At 37.8% G+C, this 24,561-nt stretch overlaps 1 protein-coding gene and 1 non-coding gene across 2 annotated transcripts; one reads left to right on the forward strand and one right to left on the reverse strand.

Moving 5' to 3' along the window:
- The first annotated feature begins 10,059 nt into the window (after positions 1–10,059).
- LOC148575991 (small nucleolar RNA R71) lies at positions 10,060–10,167 on the forward strand. Its single transcript, XR_015903839.1, has one exon. It is a non-coding gene; the product is annotated as a small nucleolar RNA R71 (small nucleolar RNA).
- An 8,716-nt stretch (positions 10,168–18,883) lies between these two features.
- LOC107627487 (ribonuclease III domain-containing protein RNC1, chloroplastic) lies at positions 18,884–23,576 on the reverse strand. Its single transcript, XM_016330319.3, has 5 exons — positions 22,586–23,576; positions 20,398–20,599; positions 19,955–20,155; positions 19,764–19,850; positions 18,884–19,645 (listed from the first exon to the last, which is right to left on the reverse strand). Exons 1-5 carry the CDS (start codon positions 23,395–23,397, stop codon positions 19,328–19,330), a joined length of 1,620 nt encoding a protein of 539 aa, XP_016185805.2. The 5' UTR covers positions 23,398–23,576; the 3' UTR covers positions 18,884–19,327.
- Between the last annotated feature and the right edge of the window lie 985 nt (positions 23,577–24,561).

Genomic DNA, 24,561 nt, shown 5'->3' on the forward strand with positions numbered 1-24,561 from the left:
GGGTGAAATCGTGCTCCCTTGGTCCCTTGGTGGCGTTGAACGCCAGCTTTGGGCGTTCAGCGCTGGGCTTGCTCCCTTTGGAGCGTTGAACTCCATATGTGGACGTTCAACGCCAGTTATGGGCAGTGATCCGGAAGAGAAGTATGGACTATTATATATTGATGGAAAGCGCTGGAAGTTAGCTTTCCAATGCCATTGAGAATGCGTCATTTGGATCTCTGTAGCTCAAGAAATGCTTGTTAGAATGCACAGAAGTCAGGACTTGACAACATCTGCTATCCTTTCTTCAGCTCTGAACAAGACTATTCCAATCTTGCTAATTTTGCCCAAAAATCACCTAAAATCATAGAAAAGACACAAAAACTCAAAGTAGTATCCAAAAAGTGAAATTTGCACTAAAACATACTAAAACTTACTAAAATTAATAAAATCTAACTAAAAATAATATGAAAATATAATGAAAAAGCGTATAAGAAATCCACTTATCAGAGTGGTGGAAGTTGGAGAAGATGAGAAGTTTACAAGGAGTAACTGCTATAAATGCTTTGAAAAGTTTTTGAAAACATAAACTTTTATTTAAATAAAATGAAAAGGTGTTTCAAAGAAATTGATTTTGGAATGATATGCAAGCAAGCAGTTTGACAAGACAAATCAAGAATAAAATATGAAAAATAGAAATTGATTTGACTTGATGAGAAATCCTAAAACACATAAATTTTGAATTTATGATCAAAATAAGCAATGAGATTCATATCATAGAAATAGAAATTCTTCCTTTTGGTTCCAATGGTGATTTTAAAGAAACAGAAATGACCACCAAAAATTCAATTTTGTCCCAAGTTAATCATTTTTACTAACACTTAGTCTAATATTCAAGGAACCTAGAGGGAGTCATCATTTGTCCAGTTTAATCTCCTGCCGACTTGAGAGACAAAAACACATAGAGAGTTACAACATTAGATTAATTCAAGAATTCAGACTCAATAATACCCAATGCTTTTCTCAACTTACAAAAGTTATCTTCAGACAAAGGTTTAGTGAAAATGTCAGCAAGTTGATCCTCAGATTTTATAAATTATATATCAATTGTACCCTTTTGCACATGTTCCCTAATGGAGTAAAATCTTACTTCAATGTGCTTTGGTTCTTAAGTGCAAAATAGAATTTTTAGAAACTTTTATGACACTCATGTTGTCACACAATATAAAGATACTGTTAACTTGCAATTTGAAATCTGCAAGTTGTGTTTTGAGCCATAACAATTGTGAACAACAAGAAGAAGTGGCTATATATTTAGCCTCGGCTGTGGATAGGACAACAGTAGATTGTTTCTTGCTTGACCATACGTTTAGTGATTGTCTTAGAAAGCAACACATCCCTGAAGTGCTTCTTCTATCAACTCGATCACCGGAAAAATTTGCATCACAATACCCTACTACACAAAACTCATCAGACTTAGGGTACCAAAGGCCAAAATCAGCAGTGCTGTCAATGTATCTAATAATTCTTTTTATAGCTGAAAGATGTGATTCTTTAGGTTATAATTAGAATCTAGAACAAACTCCAACACTTTGAACTATGTCCGTTCTAGAGGATGTTAGATAATAAGAAATCCAATTATTTCTCTATACCTTGTTTCATCCACATCTTTGTCATTTTTTTAAGTTTAGAATTAAGATGCATAGGTGTGCTCATTGGTTTGGAATTTTCTAAAAAAAAAATTTCACTAATTTCTTGGCATATTTATCTTGGTGCACAAAAATACCACTAGGAGTTTGTTTAATTTGGAGTCCTAGGAAGAATGTGAGTTCTCCCATTATACTCATATTAAACTCACTAGTCATTAATTTTCCAAAATCAGCACATAAGGCTTCATTAGTCGAACCAAACACAATGTCATCCATATAAACTTGAACAAGGATGAAATTATCATTAGATTCTTTTATAAAAAGAGTTGAATCCGTGGTACCCCTTTGAAAACTATTTTTCAATAAGAAAGAGCTAAGTCTTTCATATTAAGCTCTAGGAGCTTGTCTCAAACTATAAAGAACTTTCGAAAATTTAAAAACATGGTTTGAAAAATCTGTTTTCAAAACCAGGAGGTTATGCCACGTATACCTCTCTGTCAATGATATCATTTAAAAAAGCAAGCAATAATCTTATTGCTTCCATCCTTGCAACCGAAGCAAAAGATTCATCAAAGTCAATGCCCTCTTCTTGATCATGCCCTTGAGCCACTAGTCTTGCTTTGTTTCTTGCAATGCTACCATCCTCACCCAATTTATTTCGAAAGATCCATTTGGTACCGGTCACCTTCTTCCCATTTGAATTTGGTACCAATGTCCAAACTTCATTATTCTCAAATTTGATTAGCTCTTCTTCCATTGCCTTAACCCATGAAGGATCATCAAGAACTTCCTTCACATTTTGAGGTTATATTTGAGAGATAAGAGCAAGATCATTTTGTTCCATTCTTTTTCTATTTGATGATCTTGTTGTAACTCCTTGAGATGGATCTCCAATTATAAACTCTTGCAGATAGTTCTCCAAGAACTTCCATTCTCTGAGTTTAGGTGTGATGAGAGTGGGTCTGGTCTGATATGGTTTAACATTGTTGAGAGTTCCAGAATTTTTTACTGTGGTAGGAGACAAAATAGAATTGTCTCCTGTATTTTGATATGCATAATCAGGATCAGGGACTTCTTGCAAGGATTCTGATTTTTCTTGTTCTTTGGTTCCACTTTGATTCTGTTCAATTTGATTTCCTGCATCGTTTCCTTCTACAGCACTTGAAATTGAGTTAGATTTACAAAAAGTAATATGTATGGTCTCTTCAATGATTCTATGTTCCTTGAGAAAAACTCTATAGGCTTTACTAGTAGTTGAGTACCCTACAAAGATACCTTCATAAGATTTTGGATAAAATTGACCAAGATTGTCTATTGTATTTAAAACAAAGCATTTACATCCAAAAATATGAAAGTATTTAAGGTTAAGTATGGAGTTTTCTTTAGAAACTTTTGAACGATAGTTCTATTTAGAATATAACATGTTGTGTTTACAGCTTTAGCCCATAAAAATTTTAAAATGTCATATTCACATAGCATGGCTCTTGCCATTTCTTGAAGACTTCTATTCCTTCTTTCCACAACATCATTTTGTTGAGGTGTTTTAGGATAAGAGAAATTGTGTGATATACCAAACTCATCACAAAAAGTTTCAAAATCTTGGTTTTTAAATTTCTTTTCATGATCACTTCTAATAGAAGCAATTTTCAAGTCTTTCTCATTTTGAATCTTTTTGCATAAAATAATGAAAGTTGAAAAAGCATCATTTTTGTGAGTTAAGAAAAGAACCAATCCAAATCTTGTATAATTGGTACGCGGAATTGTGATTACACTTTAATTATGTAAAATTCATTGCTCTTTCTTTCCCTGGAAATGGCACCAAAAAAACTTGATGCCAAGACCATGGTTCACAACTCCGTGTAACTAACCAGCAAGTGCACTGGGTCGTCCAAGTAATACCTTACGTGAGTAAGGGTCGAATCCCACGGAGATTGTTGGTATGAAGCAAGCTATGGTCACCTTGCAAATCTCAGTTAGGCGGATATAAATTGATAATGGTGTTTTTGAATTTAATATAATAAAATAGGGATAGAAATACTTATGTAATTCATTGGTAGGAATTTCAGATAAGCGAATGGAGATGCTTTCGTTCATCTGAACCTCTGCTTTCCTGCTATCTTCATCCAATCAGTCTTACTCCTTTCCATGGCTGGCTTTATGTGATACATCACCACTGTCAATGGCTACTTTCGATCATCTCTCGGGAAAATGATCCAATGCCCTGTCACGGCACGGCTAATCGTCTGGAGGCATCACCCTTGTCAATGGCTTCATCTTATCCTCTCAGTGAAAATGGTCAACGCACCCTGTCACGGCACGGCTATCCATCTGTCGGTTCTCGATCATGCTGGAATAGGATTTACTATCCTTTTGCGTCTGTCACTAACGCCCTGCAATCGCGAGTTTGGAGCTCGTCACAGTCATTCATTCATTGAATCCTACTCGGAATACCACAGACAAGGTTTAGACTTTCCGGATTCTCTTGAATGCCGCCATCATTCTAGCTTACGCCACGAAGATTCTGATTAAGAGATCTAAGAGATACTCATTCAGTCGAAGGTAGAACGGAAGTGGTTGTCAGGCATGCGTTCATAGGGAATGATGATGATTGTCACATTCATCACATTCAGATTGAAGTACGAATGAATATCTTAGAAGCGAAATAAGATGAATTGAATAGAAAACAGTAGTACTTTGCATTAATCTCTGAGGAACAGCAGAGCTCCACACCTTAATCTATGGAGTGTAGAAACTCTACCGTTAAAATTACATAAGTGAAAGGTCCAGGCATGGCCGAGATGGCCAGCCCCCTAAAACGTGATCAATAGTCTCCTAGGATGAACAATGGATTAAAACTGAGACCAAAGATGTCAAATACAATAGTGAAATGTCCTATTTATAATAAACTAGCTACTAGGGTTTACAGAAGTAAGTAATTGATGCATAAATCCACTTCCGGGGCCCACTTGGTGTGTGCTTGAGCTGAGCTTGAGTGTTGCACGTGTAGAGGTCCTTCTTGGAGTTGAACGCCAATATTTGTGCCAGTTTGGGCGTTCAGCTCTGGTTTTGGATCCTTTTCTGGCGCTGGACGCCAGAATTGGGCAGAGATCTGGCGTTGAACGCCAGTTTGCGTCGTCTATTCTTGGCCAAAGGATAGACTATTATATATTTCTGGAAAGCCCTGGATGTCTACTTTACAACGCAATTGGAAGCGCACCATTTCGAGTTCTGTAGCTCCAGAAAATCCACTTAGAGTGCAGGGAGGTCAGAATCCAACAGCATCAGCAGTCCTTCTTCAACCTCTGAATCTGATTTCTGCTCAAGTCTCTCAATTTCAGTCAGAAAATATCTGAAATCACAGAAAAACACACAAACTCATAGTAAAGTCCAGAAATGTGAATTTAACATAAAAACTAATGAAAACATCCCTAAAAGTAACTAGATCCTACTAAAAACATACTAAAAACAATGTCAAAAAGCGTATAAATTATCCGCTCATCACAACACCAAACTTAAATTGTTGCTTGTCCCCAAGCAACTGAAAATCAAATAGGATAAAAAGAAGAGAATATACTATAAATTCCAAACTATCAATGAAACATAGCTTCAATCAAATGAGCGGGACTTATAGCTTTTTGCCTCTTGAATAGTTTTGGCAACTCACTTTATTCATTGAGGTTCAGAATGATTGGCATCTATAGGAACTCAGAGTTCAGATAGTGTTATTGATTCTCCTAGTTCAGTATGATGATTCTTGAACACAGCTTCTTTATGAGTCTTGGCCGTGGCCCTAAGCACTTTGTTTTCCAGTATTACCACCGGATACATAAATGCCACAGACACATAATTGGGTGAACCTTTTCAGATTGTGACTCAGCTTTGCTAAAGTCCCCAATTAGAGGTGTCCAGGGTTCTTAAGCACACTCTTTTCTTGCTTTGGACCTTGACTTTAACCGCTCAGTCTCAAGTTTTCACTTGACACCTACACGCCACAAGCACATGGTTAGGGACAGCTTGGTTTAGCCGCTTAGACCAGGATTTTATTCCTTTAGGCCCTCCTACCCACTGATGCTCAAAGCCTTGGGATCCTTTTTATTTGCCCTTGCCTTTTGGTTTTAAGGGTTATTGGCTTTTTGCTCTTGCCTCTTGGTTTTAAGAGCTTTGGCTTTTTCTGCTTGCTTTTTCTTTTTTTTTCGCCTATTTTTTTTTTCTACAAGCTTTGTTCTTTGCTGCTTTTTCTTGCTTCAAGAATCATTTTTATGATTTTTCAGATTATCAAATAACATGTCTCCTAGTCATCATTCTTTCAAGAGCCAACATATTTAACATTCTTAAACAACAACTTCAAAAGACATATGCACTGTTCAAGCATACATTCAGAAAACAAGAAGCATTGTCACCACATCAATATAATTAAGCTAAGTTCAAGGATAAATTCGAAACTCATGTACTTCTTGTTCTTTTGAATTAAAACATTTTTCATTTAAGAGAGGTGATGGATTCATAGGACATTTATAACTTTAAGACAAAGTTACTATCTACTAATGATCATGTAATGAAGACACAAACACAGATAAGCACATAACATAGAAACAAAAAACAGAAGAAATAAGAACAAGGAATGAATCCACCTTAGTGATGGTGGCGTTTCCTTCTTGAGGAACCAATGATGTCCTTGAGCTCTTCTATGTCTCTTCCTTGTCTTTGTTGCTCCTCCCTCATTGCTTTTTGATCTTCTCTTATTTCATGAAGCATGATGGAGTGCTCTTGATGTTCCACCCTTAGTTGTCCCATATTGGAACTCAATTCTCCTAGGGAGGTGTTAATTTGCTCCCAATAGTTTTGTGGAGGAAAGTGCATTTGAGGCATCTCCGGGATCTCATGGTGATGAGCTTCATATGCCTCTTGAGCTCCATGAGTGGGCTTTCTTACTTGCTCCATCTTTTTCTTAGTGATGGGCTTGTCCTCTTTGATGAGGATATCTCCCTCTATGTCAATCCCAGCCAAATTGCATAGGTGGCAAATGAGGTGAGGAAAGGCTAACCTTGCCATGGTGGAGGACTTGTCAGCCACCTTGTAGAGTTCTTGAGGTATAATCTCATGAACTTCCACCTCTTCTCCAATCATGATGCTATGGATCATGATGGCCCGGTCTATAGTAACTTCAGACCGGTTGCTAGTGGGAATGATTGAGCATTGAATGAACTCCAACCATCCTCTAGCTACAGGCTTGAGGTCCAATCTTCTTAGTTGAACCGGCTTGCCTTTGGAGTCAACCTTCCATTGAGCTCCTTCTACACATATGTCCATAAGGACTTGGTCCAACCTTTGATCAAAGTTGACTCTCCTTGTGTAGGGGCGTGCGTTCTCTTCCATGTTTGGCAAGTTGAACGCCAACCTCACATTTTCCGGACTAAAATCTAAGTATTTTCCCCGAACCATTGTAACATAGTTCTTTGGATCCGGGTTCTTACTTTGATCATGGTTCTTAGTGATCCATGCATTGGCATAGAACTCTTGAACCATTAGGATGCCGACTTGTTGGATGGGATTTGTTAGAACTTCCCAACCTCTTCTTTGAATTTCATGTCGGATCTCCGGATACTCATTTCTTTTGAGTTTGAAAGGGACCTCAGGGATCACCTTCTTCTTGGCTACAACATCATAGAAGTGGTCTTGATGGGCTTTGGAGATGAACCTTTCCATCTTCCATGACTCGGATGTGGAAGCTTTTGTCTTCCCTTTCCCCTTTCTAGAGGATTCTCCGGTCTTAGGTGCCATCAATGGTAATGGAAAAATAAAAAGCTTATGCTTTTACCACACCAAACTTAGAGTTTTGCTCGCCCTCGAGCAATAAAAGAAAGAATAGATGAAGAAGAAGAAGAAATGGAGGAGAGGGAGAGTGGGAAGTGTTTTCGGCCAAGAAGGGTGTAGAGGGGTGTGTTGTGTGAATTTGATGAAGAATGGAGGGCTTTATATAGGGAAGGGAAGGGGGGTTAAGGTTCGGCCATATGGGTGGGTTTGGGTGGGAAATTGGTTTTGAATTTTGAAGGTAGGTGGAGTTTATGAGGTAGGTTTATGGGGAAGAGTGGATGGATGTGAGTGGTGAAGAGGTGATGGGGAAGAGAGTTTGAGGTGATTGGTGAAGGGTTTTTGGGGAAGAGTGTTTATGGGGTTGTGTGAAAGAAGGTGGTGAGAAGAAGTGAGTGGAGGTAGGTGGGGATCCTGTGGGGTCCACAGATCCTGAGTGGATCCTGTGGGATCCACAGATCCTGAGTGGATCCTGTGGGGTCCACAGATCCTGAGGTGTTCAAAGATTTACATCCCTGCACCCATTAGGCATGTAAAAATGCCTTTGCACACAACTCTGGGCGTTCAGCGCCAGGTTGGTGGCCATTTTGGGCGTTCAACGCCCATTTGTGTGCCATTTCTGGCGTTGAACGCCAGAACCATGCCTGTTCTGGCGTTCAGCGCCCAGAAGCTGCCCATTTTGGGCGTTCAGCACCAGAACCATGCTCTGTTCTGGCGCTGAACGCCAGACAGATGCTCCTCCAGGGTGTGATTTTTCTTCTGCTGTTTTTGATTCCGTTTTCAATTTTTATATTTATTTTGTGACTCCACATGATCATGAACCTACAAAGACATATAACTAAGAAAAAATATAGTTAGATAAATAAAAATTGGGTTGCCTCCCAACAAGCGCTTCTTTAATGTCAATAGCTTGACAATGGGCTCTCATGGAGCCTTACAGATGTTCAGAGCATTGTTGAAACTCTCCAACACCAAACTTAGAGTTTGGATATGGGAGTTCAACACCAAACTTAGAGTTTGGTTGTGGCCTCCCAACACCAAACTTAGAGTTTGACTGTGGGGGCTTGGGTTGACTCTGCTTTGAGAGAAGCTTTTCATGCTTCCTCTCCATGGTTGTAGAGGGAGATCCTTGAGTTTTAAACACAAGGGAGTCCTCATTTCATTGAAGGACTATTTCACCTCTGTCAACATCAATCACAGCTCTTTCTGTGGCCAGGAAAGGTCTTCCTAGGATGATGGATTCATCCTCTTCCTTTCCAGTATCCAGGACTATGAAATCAGCAGGGATGTAAAGGCCTTCAACCTTTACTAACACGTCCTCTACTTGTCCATAAGCCTGTTTTCTTGAACTGTCTGCCATCTCTAATGAGATTTTAGCAGCTTGCACCCCATAGATTCCCAGTTTCTCTATTACAGAGAGGGGCATGAGGTTTATTCCTGAACCAAGGTCACATAGAGCCTTAAAGATCATGGTGCCTATGGTACAGGGTATTATGAACTTTCCAGGATCCTGTCTCTTCTGAGGCAATGTCAGTTGATCCAGATCACTTAGTTCATTGATGAACGAGAGAGGTTCAACTTCCCAAGTATCAATGCCAAATAATTTGGCATTCAGCTTCATGATTGCACCAAGAAACTTGGCAGTTTGCTCTTCAGTAACATCCTCATTCTCTTCAAAAGAGGAATACTCATCAGAGCTCATGAAGGGCATAAGGAGGTTCAATGGAATCTCTATGGTCTCTAGATGAGCCTCAGAGTCCTTTTGTTCCTCAGAGGGAAGCTCCTTATTGATCACTGGACGTCCCAGGAGGTCTTCCTCCTTGGGATTCACGTCCTCCACTCCCCTTGTAGGTTCGGCCATGGTGCTTATGTCAATGGCCTTGCACTCTCCTTTTGGGTTCTCTTCTGTATTGCTTGGGAGAGTACTGGGAGGGATTTCAGTGATCCTTTTACTCAGCTGGCCCACTTGTGCTTCCAAATTTCTAATGGAAGATCTTGTTTCATTCATGAAACTTACAGTGGCCTTAGACAGATCAGAGACTAAGTTTGCCAGATTAGAAGTATTTTGTTCAGAGTTCTCTGTCTGTTGTTGAGTGGATGATGGAAAAGGCTTGCTGTTGCTAAACCTGTTTCTTCCACCATTATTAAAGCCTTGTTGAGGCTTTTGATCCTTCCATGAGAAATTTAGATGATTTCTCCATGATGAGTTATAGGTGTTTTCATAAGGTTCACCTAAGTAATTCACCTCTGTTATTGCAGGGTTCTCAGGATCATAAGCTTCTTCTTCATGAGAAGCCTCTTGAGTACTGTTGGATGCAGCTTGCATTCCATGCAGACTCTGAGAGATCATATTGACTTGCTGAGTCAATATTTTATTCTGAGCCAATATGGCATTCAGAGTATCAACTTCAAGAACTCTCTTCTTCATAGGCGTCCCATTACTCACAGGATTCCTTTCAGAAGTGTACATGAACTGGTTATTAGCAACCATGTCAATGAGTTCTTGAGCTTCTGTAGGCGTTTTCTTTAGGTGAATGGATCCACCTGCAGAAGTGTCCAGCGACATCTTTGATAGCTCAGATAAACCATCATAGAATATATCCAGGATGGTCCATTCTGAAAGCATGTCTGAAGGACACTTTTTGGTCAACTGTTTGTATCTTTCCCAAGCTTCATAGAGGGATTCACCTTCTTTCTGTCTGAAGGTTTGAACATCAGCTCTAAGCTTGCTCAGCTTTTGAGGAGGAAAGTACTTGGCTAAGAAAGCCGTGACCAGCTTATCCCAAGAGTTCAGGCTGTCTTTGGGTTGAGAATCCAACCATAATCTAGCTCTGTCTCTTACAGCAAAAGGGAAAAGCATGAGCCTGTAGACTTCAGGATCTACTCCATTAGTCTTAACAGTATCACATATCTACAAGAATTCAGTTAAGAACTGAAAAGGATCTTCAGATGGAAGTCCATGAAACTTGCAGTTCTACTGCATCAGAGAAACTAATTGAGGTTTCAGCTAAAAGTTGTTTGCTCCAATGGCAGGAATGGAGATGCTTCTTCCATGTAAATTGGAATTAGGTGCAGTAAAGTCACCAAGCATCTTCCTTACATTATTATTATTTTCGGCTGCCATCTCCTCTTCCTGTTCGAAAAATTTTGAAAGGTTATCTCTGGATTGTTGTAATTTAGCTTCTCTTAATTTTCTCTTCAGAGTCCTTTCAGGTTCTGGATCTGCTTCAACAAGAATATTCTTGTCCTTGCTCCTACTCATATGACAAAGAAGAGGGCACAGAAAAAAATAATAATAATAATATGGATCCTTTATACCACAGTATAGGGATCCCTGTGTTGTAACTAACCAGCAAGTGCACTGGGTCGTCCAAGTAATACCTTACGTGAGTAAGGGTCGAATCCCACGGAGATTGTTGGTATGAAGCAAGCTATGGTCACCTTGCAAATCTCAGTTAGGCGGATATAAATTGATAATGGTGTTTTCGAATTTAATATAATAAAATAGGGATAGAAATACTTATATAATTCATTGGTAGGAATTTCAGATAAGCGAATGGAGATGCTTTCGTTCCTCTGAACCTCTGCTTTCCTGCTATCTTCATCCAATCAGTCTTACTCCTTTCCATGGCTGGCTTTATGTGATACATCACCACTGTCAATGGCTACTTTCGGTCATCTCTCGGGAAAATGATCCAATGCCCTGTCACGGCACGGCTAATCGTCTGGAGGCATCACCCTTGTCAATGGCTTCATCTTATCCTCTCAGTGAAAATGGTCAACGCACCCTGTCACGGCACGGCTATTCATCTGTCGGTTCTCAATCATGCTGGAATAGGATTTACTATCCTTTTGCGTCTGTCACTAACGCCCTGCAATCGCGAGTTTGGAGCTCGTCACAGTCATTCATTCATTGAATCCTACTCGGAATACCATAGACAAGGTTTAGACTTTCCGGATTCTCTTGAATGCCGCCATCATTCTAGCTTACACCACGAAGATTCTGATTAAGAGATCTAAGAGATACTCATTCAGTCGAAGGTAGAACGGAAGTGGTTGTCAGGCATGCGTTCATAGGGAATGATGATGATTGTCACGTTCATCACATTCAAATTGAAGTACGAATGAATATCTTAGAAGCGAAATAAGATGAATTGAATAGAAAACAGTAGTACTTTGCATTAATCTCTGAGGAACAGCAGAGCTCCACACCTTAATCTATGGAGTGTAGAAACTCTACCGTTAAAATTACATAAGTGAAAGGTCCAGGCATGGCCGAGATGGCCAGTCCCCTAAAACGTGATCAATAGTCTCCTAGGATGAACAATGGATTAAAACTGAGACCAAAGATGTCAAATACAATAGTGAAATGTCCTATTTATAATAAACTAGCTACTAGGGTTTACAGAAGTAAGTAATTGATGCATAAATCCACTTCCGGGGCCCACTTGGTGTGTGCTTGGGCTGAGCTTGAGTGTTGCACGTGTAGAGGTCCTTCTTGGAGTTGAACGCCAGTATTTGTGCCAGTTTGGGCGTTCAGCTCTGGTTTTGGATCCTTTTCTGGCGCTGGACGCCAGAATTGGGCAGAGAGCTGGTGTTGAACACCAGTTTGTGTCATCTATTCTTGGCCAAAGTATGAACTATTATATATTGCTAGAAAGCTCTGGATGTCTACTTTCCAACGCAATTAGAAGAGCGCCATTTCGAGTTCTGTAGCTCCAGAAAATCCACTTAGAGTGCAGGGAGGTCAGAATCCAACAGCATCAGCAGTCCTTCTTCAACCTCTGAATCTGATTTCTGCTCAAGTCTCTCAATTTCAGTCAGAAAATACCTGAAATCACAGAAAAACACACAAACTCATAGTAAAGTCCAGAAATGTGAATTTAACATAAAAACTAATGAAAACATCCCTAAAAGTAACTAGATCCTACTAAAAACATACTAAAAACAATGTCAAAAAGCGTATAAATTATCCGCTCATCAATAATCATCAACTACTACTAAGCCATAGTGTTTACCACCTAGGCTTTGGGTCCTAGTAAGACCAAAAAGATCAATATGTAACAACTCTAATGGTCTCTTAGTTAGAGATGTCATCCTTGGATTTAAAAGAGTTTTTAGTTTGTTTACTCATTTGATAAGCATCACAAGTGATATATTTGTCAAATTGGATCTTAGGAAGACCTCTAACCAGATTCTTTTTCACAAGCTTAGAAATTTAAAACATGCTAGCATGTCCCAATTTCTTATGCCACAACCATTTCTTGAATTCCATAGAAGTAAAGCAAGCTATATTTTGTTTCTTAAGTTCCTCTAAGGTGAGACCATATACATTATTACATCTTTTAGCAATGAACAAAGTTTTACCCGACTGTTCACAAACAACTAAGCATTACAACTTTTTGAAAATAACCTAATATCCTAAATCACATATTTGACTAATGCTTAGAAGATTATGTTTCAGTCCACCAATCAAGAATACATTATCAATGAAGGTAGAAAAACTCTTACCAACCTTACCTACAACCACTATCTTCCCTTTTTCATCATCACCGAATGTCACAAAGCCTCCATTGTATTTGCTGAGCTTGATGAAGAATGTGGACTTTCCGTTCATGTGCCTTGAGCATCCACTATCCAAGTACCACAAGTCCTTCTTCTTCTTAGATGCAAGGCAAATCTACATAACACTTTTAAGTGACCTTAGGTATCCAAATCATTTTGGATCCTTTGATGTTAAACCGTCTTGATTGTCCAAAAGCATTATATTTGCTAATCACTTTATAAACTTTATTTCCAATATTTCTTTCAAAGATGAAGCATTGAATTGATGAATGGCTAGATTTATTGCATGTATGACAAAAGTTTTTATTTGCAGAATTTTTAAAGTGATTTGAGGTTTGAAATATTTTATTTTTTGGACGTTGAGGCTTCATTTTTTAAACATGATTTTTCAAAAATAATTTTAGATTTGTCATCATACCCCAAGCTATCTTTTTCAAAGAGAGGTCTTTGACTAGCTAATAATTTGTCTAAGTTTTCAGAACTTTGAGCAAATTTAGCTATATCTTGATTTAAACCCTTAATCACTTTGTACAACCTTTCATTTTCTTCAATGCTATCCAAAAAGACAGTGTCAATATTTTTCTTTAAGACTTTTAATTTTAGTTTTAAGCTGTTTGTTTTCTTCAATGAGATTAACAGAATTTTTGGCTTTTTTCAATTTTTTAAGGTAAGAATTTTTAGCCTTCAAATATCATTTTCAGATTCAAGTTCATAGTATTGATTCAGAAATTTTCTAATTTTTTCAGTTAGATCATCAATTATTTGATGGAGTTCATCATTAGTAGGTTCAAAATAGGTTACCTCATCATCTTGATTGTGATCAACCATTAGACAAGCTTGAGAGTTGTGGTCAAATTTTTTATCTTCTTTAGAGTCATTTTTCAAATCTTCCCATGAAGGTATAATCACCTTTTTCTTATCCTTCCTTTTCTTGTCTTCTCTCTTAAACTTAGAACAATCGTACTTGAAATGTCCAGCCTCCTTACAATGATGGCAGATGACTTTGCTAATGTCTCTCTTTGATTCCTTCAAGCTATCTTCTCTGCTCCTTTTTTGTCTCATTAGTCTCCTTAGCTTCCTAGCAAAAAATACAATTCCGTCATCTGATAAACTGTTGCTAGAATCATCTTCAAATGACTCAACACAAGATTCCAGTGCCACTCCTTTCTTTTTTGTGTCATTTTTCATGTGTGTAGTTTCATAAGCAAGTAACTTTCCTCTCAACTCATCATAAGTTATTTTGTTCAGGTTACTACTTTCGAAGATGATAGTAGCCTTGGTTTCCCACTCTTTGGTTAGGCTTCTCAAAATTTTTCTCACAAGCATCTATTCAGAATGAATTATTCCCATAGCATCCAAGCTATTTATGATGACAGATAACTTTTTGAACATATCATCTATGGTTTCTCCTTTCTTCATAGCAAACATTTAATATTCTTTATTCAGCTTGTCAATCCTTGTCTCTTTTACTTGTTCAGCTTATCAATCCTTGTCAATCCTAGATTTTCTTTGCTGTTTTGCATGTAGATACCTTCCGATATTTCACAAGTTGATGGCACAGTTTAGCATGTTGATAGCTTTGGCATTTAACTCCACCTTCTTCTTGTCTTCGTCATTCCATTTTGCTTCTTATTTAGGAGTGACAACTCCTTCAACATTAGTTTTCGTTGGAATTTGTGGACCATTCAAGATGATCTTCCAAATGTTGTAATCTACAGACTGCATAAAGATATTCATTCTTCCGTTCCATTAGTTGTAATTTTTTACATTAAAGAATGGAGGTCTGTTGTTGGATTGCCCTTCAGTTATCAGTGGCCTAGAGAAGGAGGGTTGAATCTAGGCCTCTTTTTACTTTGCTTGCTTTTACTTCAAACTAGATGGAACTTAAGGAATCTGTTAAGTCTGCTTTTGTTGAGAACTCAGGAAACACTTTTATTTTGTCTCTTGTCGATTGAGGAGCCCAAACAAAAGTGTATGGGAGCAGAGTTGCTGTGACGTCTTGCTGGATAGTATAAGTAGGAGACAATTTTATTTTGTCTCATAGAGAATAAAACCAAAATCAGAATAGAGAAAGAAGAGTGACACAGCCATATATCCTAATTTAGCTACCATGTGCAATATGACCTACATCTAGTCTCCCTCACAATAATGGAGGAATTTTCACTATCTTTTAATAATTACAAATACCAATTTTTCTAGGATTTAATCCAATTCTATCTGGGACAAACCCAGCTTCTATCCAAGCTAGATTTGACTAGGTACACTCCCTAGATTTTCAACCGCTAAGTGCTCACCCAACTTAGTAAGAAAATTCTCTCAGGATCATGAAAACAAAACAAAAAAATGTATAAAGAATTTCTGAAATAAATATTTGGATTTTTTCCAAGTCTAACTCTCTTTGTCTTTTCTCTCAATGACTTTTTCTTAATTCCTCAAATTAATTCCTTTTTTATTGAAACAAAGAAAGATAAACTGAGAAAGCTGAATATTCAATAAAGAACCATGAAGAAGAAGAAGGTATACTTTGTAAGTTATGGAAACTCAAACTTTGTACTCTCACTCCTTGAATCAACCTCTGGCAGTTTACCCCTTTAATAGAGGAATAAAGCTTCCAAAGTTTGAAATTTGGCTTCAACAACTTTGATTTCTTCTCTCCCAATATTAGCAGCAGCAGCGGCGCAGAAGAGAGATAGAGTAGCAGTAGTAATTGAACCATACATGCATCCATACCTACCATCTTCTCTTTCATCCTTTTTCAAATTTCTTCAAGGATCTGAGCCATTCATTTGTGCTTTGGCTCCAAGTTTCTTTCTTGACCGTTGATATGTAGCAGAGCTCCATAATCTTCAACTTCTTGATCTTTCCAGTTCAGTGCATGCAGAGAGGAAGTTTCTTTAATAATCTTCAATGAAGCACAAAGAAGAAAAAATTTCTCTGATGTAGCCTTTGGATGTAATCTTTACTTGAAGTCCTAGCTTCTTTGACTTTTTTCTTCTTTCTTGATTTTGGTAACCTACTTTTTCATCCTTGATTTGAACCCTAAGCATAGTTTCCTTTTCTTGCTATACTTTTGGAATGCTTCACATGGGTGAGAGAGAAGAGAGACGAAGAGAAGAGAAAGAATGGTTCGTTGGCTTCGATTTGGTTCAGATGAAAATGAAGTTTTATTTCTTTAGTTAGCATCCATGAGAATGAATGGGCTTGGATCACCAGTTAGGTCTTTGCTTGTTGTTCTACCTTATTGGGTTTGGCTTTATACCTTCTTTTGATCCATATATAATTTCTGCACACTAACTTGTCACTTCTTTGGCTGTGTTAACTTATTTATTGGATCAGTTTTGATTATTTTAATTTCCTGAACAATTAACAAACAATCACACACACAATTGGACTTTTAACATAATAATAATATTCAGTCATCATCTATCAATTGTTATTAGGTCTTTAAACTCAATAATATCCTTTTCTCCATCATTTGTCCAATATTAAATAGATTTTGAGCAAGTTTAGAAACTAACAGAACGTCATGGATATTCTTAGTTCTTATCTTGGTGTTAACGCTGATTGTACTTTTGTCATTTTCCTACACGATTGTTCCATCTCCAAATCTAATGCCTGATCGAACAGTTTTGTTGATATCATTAAATAGGCTTTGATCACCTGTCATGTGATTACTAGAGACACTCTCGAGATATCATATGTCATCTTTCTTCTTGCACTCTTCTTGTGAGGATGCATAGAAGAGACATTCTTCTCCTTCCTTTGCTTCAGAAAAGTTAGTGCGATGATTGATCTTCATCCTGCAGTCTTTCTCCATATGTCCGAACCTTTTATAATTGCAGCACTTTATGTCGCCTTTGAAATTTTACTCCAAATTTTTTCATACTTCCTTAGCTGGCGATTTTCTTTGTATCCTTGAGAAAATTGTCTTCGTCACAGCTTGTTAGAGGAAGCATAGAGCAATATAATTTATTTTTTGATCTTCCTTTAATTTCTTCTTTTCTGCAGCGAAAAGTGCTGCTTGATTCTCTGGCATGGTGACCCTCTGTGAAAAACTCCCACAAATCTTGTGCTTGTAGGTTTTTATTTGAGAATGCCAATCCTCATAATTGTCTTCTGATAATAAGGGCACGAAAATATTTATAGTTGAGATAGTCATGGTTATGGAGAAATTTGTTTGAGTTGATTACAATGTGGTGAATATGTGTAGTTGATAGATAGGAAGAAAGATTCTATGCCTAGTAAATAGCTAAATGTAGCTCTGATACCATTATTAGTTTTATGAAATAGTTTGAAGTTAGTATAGGGTATTATGGACTTGAATGTTGTAGCAAGAATAGCAAAGATAATTTTGATGAAGAAGTAGTTTAGATGAATAGTTAGAGAAATTTGATAGTTATATTATTAATGGAATAATAAGAGAATACAAAGACTAGTGAGACTTAATGTGTTTGTTAGTTGATTACAATGGTTGTATGGTGGCCTATTTATAGGCCTCAGAAGTTGCTAGATCATAAATTATAAATCATTATAGGTATTAGATATTATCTTAGATTTTTTTAGATATAATTCTAGATATTTATAGTATTTGAATTATTTATTTTATTTCTATACTTCTCCATCATAATACCTAAATATTTACTTTTATCAAATAAGATCATGAAAATTTTAGAGAATTCCATAAATATGTAGTATAATTAATAAGTTGTTAACAAACTAGTTGTGCTTCTCATAATTACATAAATTCTCCTAGTTCACTATTCTGGTAGATTACACCAATGTTTTTATTATTCACTTAGCATCCATTTGGTTAGTGGGTGTGTCCACCCAAAACATAGACACCTTGACATACATCCATTGACACACATCCATTATTTAGTTATTGAGACATAAATTTAAAAAAAAAACGGTAATACACAAATTGACACAAATGATATGTATTCAGTGTACCTCTAATAAGTTGAGGCTCAATTTTTTGGAAATGGGGGCATGTGTGTGCTTTGCTCCGATATGGTTTAGGGGTGAAACAGACATATTTGTGGGACAGGTTTTTTGTCAGTGTGGGTAGAAGGAAATCGGACCCTGCGTTTTCTTTGAATTTTAAATTTTTAGTAACAAATCGAAGGGTCCGATTTGTTTGGGTGAGAGATGAAAATTCGTATGCATAAAATCGGACCCAACGATATCACAAGGAAGAATTTTGCATGCAATTCGGAGGGTCCGAGTTCCACTCCAAGCAGATACAAACACAAAGAAATCGGACCGTGGGTTTTGCTTGCTGTCCTCGAAGAGTCCGAGTTCCTACTACCCTGAACCCACATTTTTGTTAGACACCTCCCACCCCCATATCATTCTCATACACCAGCATGGGTCCAATATCAATATTAAAAAGCGATAAGTTGAAGCACAACATTTGGAATAGAGACAGATCATTTTTACAATTTTATCCTCATTTCTTTTATTTTAATTTTGCCCTTTCTTCCTCCCTCGTGGCCGTTGTTGTGGTCTGCTCGTGCGCTTTCGCCTCCCCTTTGTGCTCTTCTCTCCTTTCCTCCTCATGTTGGCCTCTAGCAATCCTCCAATGCCTTCTCTCTACCTCGCCTCTTCCTCATATCTGTGTTCATCTTCCTCCCCCCTTGGTCGCCTCTTCCTCCGTCTTTGGCTCCGGCTCTGCCGCCTCCCATCTTTGTCGTTTTTCTCCTATGTTGTGTTCTTCCTTTTTGTTTTCCTTTTTTTGAAAAATAAATGGTGTTCTTCCATTACTCAATTTTCGGTTATTGATTTCTGGCTAAATGTGTACCGGATGAATCTATGATGGTAGAGATGGGGATAGCAACGGTGGATATCTTATTTTTCCCAAAAGAAATATTATTATGAAGGACAATATAGACTTTTCACAATTTTATTGTATCTTAATTCAATATTTTATCAAATACAATATATATACACACTAGTAATTTGTATCCATATCTGTAATGTCTTACGAATATACATCAACCAAGGGCAGCCTTACTCCACCAACCAGACATTATGCAACGGAACAATAGTCACATGTATCCTCATCTCAATGCATTTTTTCATTGTATAGGCCGCACCATCAAAATTGATTAAAAGAAAATATACAATTATTATATACACCAAGGAAACTTCAAAATAACTCAGAAATCACTAGGACTAGGAGGTGAATTATAAAATATCAGGGTATGGCCTAAATGAAGTGAAAGAATAAAACGAGAGAAAATGTAAAGGAAGAAAGAAATGGCGAAGGATGAGGAAAAGGAGAAGGTTCCTTTATCCTCGTTTCGCTACTATCTCTTCATTTTTTAGACTTCTTGAGGTTGGACTTGCTCAAAGTCAAAAACCTCAAACATCAGACGTCTCACATCACGTTTCCCATAAACAGCATATGAAAGTCCATGAAGAGCTTGTTGAACTGCTGTGTTGGCTGGGTTTCTCAGTCGCCGATTGTGCTCGTACTTATCTTGAACACTTTCACCATATATAATATAATGGTGAAGATGTTTAGCCCTCAAATATCTTCCACAATACTTGTTCATAAGAAGGCGGCGGTGCCTATTTTGTAGCCACAGCCCAGGAGCATCTAAATGCTTCATCAGCAGTCGTTCAGCCATCACCAAATCCTGTACAATATTCAAGAATAAAAATGGAAAAAGATTATATCGTAAGCATTGAAGACAACAACATAAAGTTTTAGTTATATATTTCAATAGTGAAACCAGAGTGTGGCAAATGAAATACCTGTATCTTTTGGCCAAGGTATTCTAATCTTTCATAGCAAAATCGAGGATGCTCAAGTTTGTACTTTGATGGATGCAAGAAACATAGCTGCAGTTCAACAACGAATTCAATAAGGTCAGACCTCATAACGTGAGTGCAGTAACCCCAGTCGGGATAAAGGGAAGGCATTAGATGCAACAATATAGCTCTACCTGCAATCCAAGTCCGAGCTCTATGTTCCGGGCTTCGGTAATATCTGGAGTCATATCATTCATTTCCTGTGGATATCCAAGGGTCTGCATAACCTTTGGTTTGCAATCATAATCCCATATATTCCCTCTGAACCGATGCATGCCTGGGGGAACACAGGCTCTGAACAACCGCGGATGTGCAAACAGGGCATCTGCAGGAGGCTGAACGCAGAACAGTTAACACCATTGCTTTGTCTCCTAATAGTAACAGATGAGATTTATATAATAAGCCAAGAAATTTGCTAGTATATTTGGCAGCACAGTAGTGCGTAGAAACAGAATTGAATTTATAATTCGGCTAGTCCAAGTTTTAACAGCTATGATATCTACATAATATCTCTAGGTTTTTGCATGCTAACTGTTAAAACAAATAACGCTAAGAAAGAAAGGTTTGTAGAGCTTGCCTTATAGGCAACCATGTCTTGCCAGCTTATCTTGGCTTCAAATTCAGTAGACACATAATCTACATCTTCGAGTTGTCTACGCAGTTTGGGCTGGCAATAGTCAGCATCTGGATCCATTCCAAAGACTTCAAAAAGAACACGGTATACTTCTGGCATACCGAAGCACAAATAGATTGCCCCAAATAGAGCCCAAAAGACAGACCTACAAAATGGAATAAGAAATGCAGAAAATCTGTGAACAATACACTTCAGTAACATATTATGTTAAAGATCAATTCCATTGATTAAGATGGGTCCAAAAAGAGAAATTTAAAAAATAAAAAATAAAAAAGAAAACTGGGGGTTCTGGAGTTGTCACTCAGCATGGTTTCTCTTTTCACCATACTATCATTTTGATTGTAAGACTCATATGTCTATAATTTACAAACCATGAGCTGTAACACCATGGTCTTGAAAGGAAGATGGCAACAGATAGACATACAAAGTCAATGTCTCATGCCGATGCCACAAAGTCATGGGTACCATTACAAATAATAACATCTATTTACATTAGTTATCCAAGATTACAAGGATCTAGCTTTGGATTACACAGGTAGCTTCTATTTTGAAGCTAATAAATAAATAATAAAAAAGAAACACCAAAACAGAAAATAAAAGAGAAAATATATTTAGCATCCTCCAAGCACCTAAAAACACAAGCTTCATTCATGAGAAGAAATTATTAGGTTACCCTAATTAATCAAATTCAATTTCATCAGTCATGGGTACCAATCAAGAAGCATTCCCCATGTGAGAATGCAGGGATGTTCTTAAACTTGAATAAGGGCATATCCTCTTAGTAGAATTCTAGTGTGCTGGTTAGACTAAAGTCCTCTACATCAATCAAAATAATTATTCCATCAGCAAAACTGCGGCAACTTCAAAATACAGAGTACATTCACAGGCAAGGCACTCCCATGGGAGAAATAAAAGACAAAAGCAGACAAGGCACTCTCATAGGATAAATAAACGACAAAAGCAACTATACTACTATCACATAGTCATCATTGTTTACATAAGGTCCATCATGTAATTTTGTATCATTAACCAAAGAGGATACTAATCTATTGACCAGCAAGTCAAAATACCACTTTGCATAAACACAATTTCACTGTTGAAACTGCATTCTGCTTCACTTCATTTCTAAATGAAAACATCTGTCGTAGAAGTCTTGCATTTGAGAAAATTAACCAGATAAGTAACTTGGACAAGTCCAGCGATATGAGGCTTGAGTTGCATGTACAAAGTTATGCTTCAAATCTCATTGCTACTGTTATTACTTCCAATTGACTAATTTATCTAACAATTCCATTGACCAGAGGCTGTTCACCTCGGAGACCTAATGCGGTTATGAGTACAACCAAGTTTAAGGCACACAGTCCCCCGGATATTCAAGGATCATTGCGGACTGAAGGGACTGGTGTACACCGGATGAAGCGATGTGTGTGCCCACCACTCATTTGCCGAATAGCAGTTGGGGGCCTAGCCCTCTAGTATTGCATTTCACTATGTTCTCCTTGGCTGGCTGTTGGCTGTCGTAAATTGCTCTAGTGGCGAGAGTGGGTCGTTGCGTGCTGGTCAGGGCTAGTCTGGTCAGCCAAACTCAGTCTGGGCTAGACACAACCATGGGGTGCCAAGGCCAATTTGGCTGGTCAAACTCGACCAGGGGCCTGTCCTAGCCAGCCAGACACGACCAGGAAGACGGTCAGACTGCCCTGACACTCCCTAATGCCTGTCTGTCAATTCCTTTAAATTTCATCATTGCTGCCATACTCCTGGGGATTTTTGGAACCCAAAGACTTTGATTTCTCATAAGGTGGCAGTCGGAGTAGGAGGGGTAAAAAGCTATTGCAGTAAGCAAGTTAGCAAGGGTTCAAATGATTTTGTGATTTTCATTCCATTCATCAATTACATAACTCCCAGACAATGAATCTAATTTTCTTTCCCTTACTGTCTTAAACTCCCAAACAAGCAACTGGCTCTACATCACACTTTTCTATTCCTCTATTCGAAACTCCCAAACATAGTGCAAAGCGAATGATGATAGTTAAATAGTAGCACAATAGCATAGAAAGGGACAATGTAGTATAACCAAGACTCAGAGAGAGAGAGAGAGAGAGAGAGAGAGAGAGAGAGAGAGAGAGCTTACTTGACCGGTGGCTCTCTTTCCTTCCTAACAAGCTTATCCATATCATCAAAAGGGAACACCAAATTGTGCAAACTCGCCTCCTTAATCCACCGCGGCATCATCGACTTCCCAATCAAGCCAAACACCCTCTCACGCATCGGACCCGGCCCCTCCCTCGGATACCTCTGAAGAAAAAACTCAGCAAAGGCAAGCTCCAGCACGTACTGCCCAAGAAAGAACAGCCTCGAGTGCCCGCACCTCACGTGCCTCGCACGGGACCTCTCGAACCCCTGGTGCTGAAACGCAAGGTACAGCAGAGTGTCGAGCTGCTTCGCGGGGTTATCGTCATCCAATGAAGCTGAAGGTTCTAGAGGATACCCCAAGGCTTGCTTGGCTTCTAGAAGGCAGTCGTCGATCCACGTGTTGTCGGCGGCGTTGAGGCGCCTGGAAGGAAGGCAGGAGCTGAGTAAGGGGAATGATTTGAGAGTTAGTTGGGGGCTGTTGAGGAATCTCTCTGCGAGTTTTTTGTCGTCTAGTGGGGGACGCAGGATGAACCTTCTTGGCGGAGATTTTTTCTTTGGGGATGTTATCTTCCTGCGCTCCGCGAGCTCCTTCAGGAGCCGCTGGGGGCTGTTTTCAGGAAGAGGTTGCGGATTCTGTGGGGGCGGGTCATTTACGGCGTTGGCAACGGCGATAATGCGGAGGGAATGGGGACTGCCGGTGGTGGTGGTGGTAGTAATGAGGGGTACTTTGGGGTTGTTGGTTTGTAATGGGGAGAGGGAGGATGAGAAAGAGTAATTGCGGGAGAGTATGAAAGAGGAAGTGAGTTCCATTTGAGAAGATGAGGGAAGTTATCGATTGAGCATTGAGACGGTTTGTTTGTTAGATTACTGTTAGAAGGAAAAACTTTATGAGTGCTAAGAGTGGAAGAGAAAAGAGGGTTTTACGCTGAGTTGCAGGGTTCTGGCAATTCTGGACTCAAAGACGCTAGCTGGATAAGGTGCCCGTGTCTACTTTCCTACTTACTAATAAAAAACCATCTTTTAAAAATGGACATCCTAGTGTATAGATTGGAATGGTAAAGAGTGAGTATAATTCTTTTTATAGTTATTTTTTATTATTTTATTATTATTCAAAATATACGTTCTATTTTTATAATCTCTCTTTAATTTTATTAAAAAAAAAATTATAAACTTACATCTTTACTATATAACTTACTTTTAAAAATTAATTTTTATAAGTTACTCTCTTTTATGTCTATTTTTTAGTTGGTAAAATTTTTATTTATCAAAAGTAGCTTATAAAAATTAACTTTAAAAGTTATAGTATTTATGTCTGATAAATCAAATAAAAAATAATTTTTAATAAACACAATCAACATCAATTACGTTTGATAAAATAGCTTTTAAAATTTAAAAATACTATAATAGACATAAATATAACCATTAAATTTGAAAATTAGTTAATATATGAGGCTATATTAGACTTTTAAATTTTAAAAAACACAAGTTAATTTTGAAAAGCTCTCTCTTAAGTATTTTCAAAAGTACCACGATCTTTTAAAAGCTGCAGGAACAAGCAACATGGTCTTTTTTATTTACCAAACACAAAATAAAGAGCCTGAGCTTTTAAAAAGTACAAGCACCTCTTCAAAAAATTTTACCAAACCAAACTTAAGACTACAGTAACTATCGGATTGTTTGGTTGGTGTCCATGTCCATTAGCTAGCGTTTAGAAGACAGACAGAGATTGAGAGATTAAGGTCCAGTTTGGATAACCGGTTTAATTAAGTTTATTTTAAAAAAATAGCTTAAATAATAAATATTTATATTAAAAATAATTTATAAATAAATTATTTTGTATTTGATTTTTTAGTTCTAAAAGTGTTTATTTTAAGAGAATAATGATAAAAAGGCTTTTGTTATAAGAGAAGTAATTTTTTTTTAACTTCTTCATGAGCACTAAAATAGTTTTTTAAAAAGTTGAAATTTGGTTTT

The sequence above is a fragment of the Arachis ipaensis genome, chromosome B1 (assembly GCF_059453495.1).
Source record: "Arachis ipaensis isolate K30076 ecotype BB chromosome B1, ASM5945349v1, whole genome shotgun sequence".
Lineage (NCBI taxonomy): Eukaryota > Viridiplantae > Streptophyta > Magnoliopsida > Fabales > Fabaceae > Arachis > Arachis ipaensis.